This window comes from Lytechinus pictus, unplaced genomic scaffold (assembly GCF_037042905.1).
Source record: "Lytechinus pictus isolate F3 Inbred unplaced genomic scaffold, Lp3.0 scaffold_259, whole genome shotgun sequence".
In the NCBI taxonomy this organism is placed as follows: Eukaryota; Metazoa; Echinodermata; class Echinoidea; order Temnopleuroida; family Toxopneustidae; genus Lytechinus; species Lytechinus pictus.
The window spans coordinates 7501-12500 of NW_026974379.1; the positions used below are offsets into that span (position 1 = coordinate 7501).

General features: G+C 63.0%; 1 protein-coding gene across 1 annotated transcript; it reads right to left on the bottom strand.

Moving 5' to 3' along the window:
- Window positions 1-3209: 3209 nt before the first annotated feature.
- Window positions 3210-4157, bottom strand: LOC135159491 (uncharacterized). The gene has a single exon (XM_064115576.1). It carries the CDS (start codon window positions 4155-4157, stop codon window positions 3210-3212), a length of 948 nt encoding a protein of 315 aa, XP_063971646.1.
- Window positions 4158-5000: the final 843 nt, after the last annotated feature.

Here is a 5000-nt window from a genome sequence, read left to right on the forward strand (position 1 = left end):
GCGACACCCAGCCCAACACCAGTCCACTAGCCCCCCGTTCGTCGAGGTTGGGCACCCGCTCTTCCTCTCCGAGGTGGGCAGGGGCTCCTGGGCGACAGCCAGCTCACCTCCAGTCCACTAGCCCCCCGTACGTCGAAGCCAGGCACTCGCCCTACTTCTCCGACGTCGGCAGGGACTCCTGAGCGACAGCCAGCTCACCTCCAGTCCACTAGCCCCCCGTACGTCGAAGCCAGGCACTCGCACTACTTCTCCGACGTCGGCAGGGGCTCCTGGGCGACAGCCAGCTCACCTCCTGTCCACTAGCCCCGCGTACGTCGAAGCCAGTCACTCGAACTACTTCTCCGACGTCGGCAGCGGCTCTTGAGCGACAGCCAGCCCACCTCCAGTCCACTAGCCCCCCCGTACGTCGAAGCCAGGCACTCGCACTACTTCTCCGACGTTTTCAGGGGCTCCTGAGCGACAGCCAGCCCAACACCAGTCCACTAGCCCCCCGTACGTCGAGGTTGGGCACCCGCTCTTCCTCTCCGAGGTGGGCAGGGGCTCCTGAGCGACAGCCAGCCCAACACCAGTCCGCTAGCCCCCCCGTACGTCGAAGCCAGTCACTCGAACTACTTCTCCGACGTCGGCAGGGGCTCCTGAGCGACAGCCAGCTCACCTCCAGTCCACTAGCCCCCCGTACGTCGAAGCCAGTCACTCGAACTACTTCTCCGACGTCGGCAGCGGCTCTTGAGCGACAGCCAGCCCACCTCCAGTCGGCCAGGGCCCCGTACGTCGAGGTTAGGCACTAGCCCTTCCACTCCGGCGTTTTCAGGGGCTCGTGAGCGACACCCAGCCCAACACCAGTCCACTAGCCCCCCGTACGTCGAGGTTGGGCACCCGCTCTTCCTCTCCGAGGTGGGCAGGGGCTCCTGGGCGACAGCCAGCCCAACACCAGTCCACTAGCCCCCCGTACGTCGAGGTTGGGCACCCGCTCTTCCTCTCCGAGGTGGGCAGGGGCTCCTGGGCGACAGCCAGCCCAACTCCAGTCCACTAGCCCCCCCGTACGTCGAAGCCAGTCACTCGAACTACTTCTCCGACGTCGGCAGCGGCTCTTGAGCGACAGCCAGCCCCCCTCCAGTCGGCCAGGGCCCCGTACGTCGAGGTTAGGCACTAGCCCTTCCACTCCGGCGTTTTCAGGGGCTCGTGAGCGACACCCAGCCCAACACCAGTCCACTAGCCCCCCGTACGTCGAGGTTGGGCACCCGCTCTTCCTCTCCGAGGTGGGCAGGGGCTCCTGGGCGACAGCCAGCCCACCTCCAGTCCGCTAGCCCCCCGTACGTCGAAGCCAGTCACTCGCACTACTTCTCCGACGTCGGCAGGGGCTGTTGAGCGACGGCCAGGCCCCAGTAGGTCGAGGCCAGGCACTCGCTCTACCTCTCCGACTCGGCATCGACACCCTGGCCAACTCCAGACGGCCAGGGCCCCGTACGTCGAGGCCAGGCACTCGCTCTTCCACTCCGAGTTCGGCAGCGGCTCCTGAGCGACAGCCAGGCCAACAGCAGTCCGGCAGCCCCCCCGTACTTGGAGGTTAGGCACCCGCTCTTCCTCTCCGAGGTGGGCAGGGGCTCCTGGGCGAAGGCCAGCCCACCTCCAGTCCGGCAGGGCCCCGTACTTCGAGGTTAGGCACCCGCTCTTCAACTCCGAGGTGGTCAGGGTCTCTTGAGCGACAGCCAGCCCACCTCCAGTCGGCCAGCCCCCCGTACGTCGAGGCCAGGCACTCGCCCTTCCACTCCGACGTTTTCAGGGGCTCCTGAGCGACAGCCAGCCCACCTCCAGTCCGACAGGGCCCCGTACTTCGAGGTTAGGCACCCGCTCTTCAACTCCGAGGTGGGCAGCGGCTCTTGAGCCGGACACAGCTCACCTCCAGTCCACTAGCCCCCCGTACGTCGAGGTTAGGCACCCGCTCTTCCTCTCCGAGGTGGGCAGGGGCTCCTGAGCGACAGCCAGCCCACCTCCAGTCCGACAGGGCCCCGTACTTCGAGGTTAGGCACCCGCTCTTCAACTCCGAGGTGGGCAGCGGCTCTTGAGCCGGACACAGCTCACCTCCAGTCCACTAGCCCCCCGTACGTCGAGGTTAGGCACCTGCTCTTCCTCTCCGAGGTGGGCAGGGGCTCCTGAGCGACAGCCAGCCCAACACCAGTCCAACAGGGCCCCGTAGGTCGAGGCCAGGCACCCGCTCTTGATCTCCGAGGTTCGGCAGGGGCTCGTGAGCGGGACACAGCCCAACACCAGTCGGCCAGGGCCCCGGAGGCAGGTCCATGGAATTGGGCTGTGTCTGCCGGGGGCTTTTCTTTTTTTCTGAAATAAAAACTTTATCTTTATTCTTATTTCGACAGGATGTCCAGGCCGCCAGTCCTCCGTGCGTCGAGGCCAGGGCGTCGCTCTTGCAATCAAGAGTTGTCCGAGGCCTGAGAGCGGGAGACATCCGAACAGCATGCCGACAGGCCCCCGGAGGCAGATCCATGGAATTGGACTCTGTCTGCCGGGGGCTTTTTTTTGTTAAATTTATAATTTCATTTTTATTTCGACAGGATGGCCAGGCCAGCCAGGATTTTATGTGGTAATACGTCATGCCCTTCCTGTTCGAATGAAATTGTTACACTATACTGAAATGCTGATAAGACAATACAGGGGGAATGCAGTGATTTTTGGAGCTGATATGTGAATTATACTACATGCAGATTATTTGAATGAAATTTGTAATTGTACGCGATGGGTGGACACATCTTAGAACATTTTTCTTTGGTGGTAATACAGTAACTATTTTTTTTTTTTGTTAAAAAAGGTACCATTGATTGCAACGTGTGATTAAAATCTTTTTGGACACAATACAGTAGTTTTTCGGAAAGTGTGTCATTACTTCATGCTTGATTCTGAAATGATTTTTTTTGAAATACTGAACTGCCTTCAATGAAACTTTGATTACACACCTCTAATTCAATTCTTTTGGGATTCAACATGCTAATACTTCATGCTATTATCATGGGAAGGAAATTTTCAAACTGCGATGAAATGCAAACAACACACATGCATTTTAAACCTCTTTGGAGGCAGCACAGTACCTTTTTGTAATGTATGTGAACACTTCTGGCTGCTCACCGGAGATTCCGACCGGCAGAACTCGACGCAGCGGGCCGAGAGCGCCCCGCATGCCGGGCCGACCCTCCCGCTCACCCACGCAGGAGATGGCGGGAGATTGTGACGGGCAGATCTCGACGCAGCGGGCCGACAGCGCCCCGCATGCCGAGCCGACCCTCCCGCTCACCCACCCGGGCGTCGGCAGACGATTCCGACCGGCAGATCTCGACGCAGCGGGCCGACAGCGCCCCGCATGCCGAGCCGACACCCCCGCTCACCCAGCCAGGAGTCGGCAGGAGATTCTGACCGTCGGATCGGCCGACAGCGGGGGAAGGGGCCGGGGGTCCGCTCGCCGGACTGTTTCCCGCGAGAACGGGGTCGTCCGAGGGCGCAGGCTCCCCGCGGTGGGCACCATCGGATTCGCCGTCCTCGGTTTGCCCAGGGCGGCCCGAGCCCTCCGCCGCTGCGCCGTCGGGTCGTCCGGTGTCGCCCTCGGTGTGAATTTCGCATTGACTTGCGTGTTGTAAGCGGTGTTTATCGGGAGGGGTCTTTCGTCCTGCTGCCAGGGGGTCAAGCGGGGACGCAGGGTCCCCGGGGTGGGTACCATCGGACGCGGCGTCCGGGGTTTGCCCGGGGTGGGCCGGGTGCCGGGGCGGCCAGGGCCCGGCCTTCGATTTTCCACGGGCGGGTCGGGCCGGCAGCGGCACCCACCTCGACCGGGCGGCTGGGCTCGGCGGGGAAGGAGCAGGGGGCCCGCTGGGCGGATTTTTTCCAGCGGAGACGGGGTCACCCGGGGATGCAGCGTCCCCGGGATGGGCACCATCGGACGCGGCGTCCGGGGTTTGCCCGGGGTGGGCCGGGTGCCGGGGCGGCCAGGGCCCGTGCTTCGATTTTCCACGGGCGGGTCGGGCCGGCAGCGGCACCCTCCTCGACCGGGCGGCTGGACACGGCGGGGAAGGAGCCGGGGGGCCCGCTGACCGGATTTTTTCCAGCGGAGACGGGGTCTTCGAGGGAAGCAGGGTCCCCGGGGTGGGCACCATCGGACGCGGCGTCCGGGGTTCGCCCACGGCCGGCCGGGCCACCCGCCGCCGGGCCGGGCTTCCGCTGCTGCGACGCCTTCTCGTCCGGTGTCAGCCTGGATTCGGGGTAAAATTCGTATTGACTCGCGTGTTATAAGGGGTGTTTTGGGGGAGGGGTGTTTGGTCTCCGGAGACATATATAGGGAAGGGGTGTTTCTTGGAAATTCGGCTGCTTTTCGCCCTTCAGCGGGATTCGGACGCCCTCCGCCGGAGACGGGCGATGGGAAGGTCCCTCCGGCCGCTGAAAACACCCTCGTCGGGAGAAAAAAACGGATTTTTGGGCCAACTTCCGGTTTAGGATTTTGTACAGCGCCGTGAATGGAAAAAGGAACTGGCGCACGATCTGGAGGGTCGAAAATCCCTATTGAAACGCGTGTTGTAGCGTCGTTTTAGGGGGAGGGGTGTCAGACCACCCGCAGGATATATGAGGGAGTGGTCTCGAGCGATCGAGCACTCTCGTGAAAAACACACGTAGTACTACGTTATAGGCATGAGGCCCTCGCACCGGCCCGCAAGAAGAACCCCGGTCGTCCACGGAACCCCGGGAGGTCCTTGCGGCCAGGCGAGGCAAGGTTGGCATGGATGGAGAGAGGTGGCTGGGGAAGAGGGCTGCGCCCCATAGCCGCAACGTACGCCCCCCGCGCCCGCCGGCCGGGGGTAGTCGGTTGGTAGAGAACGCCGGAGAGACCGACGGCCCACGCGGTCCGGCCAGGAAGCACGGGATCGCAACGCACGAGAGGGAAACAGAAGGGAGCCCGATCGCCCGCGCCTCGCGGACACGTCCTTCTCTGCCGTGGACTGGAG

What these genes read in the sequence shown, in the direction of transcription:
- LOC135159491 (XM_064115576.1), bottom strand. Translation starts at nt 4,157, where the DNA reads ATGGTGCCCACCCCGGGGACCCTGCTTCCCTCGAAGACCCCGTCTCCG.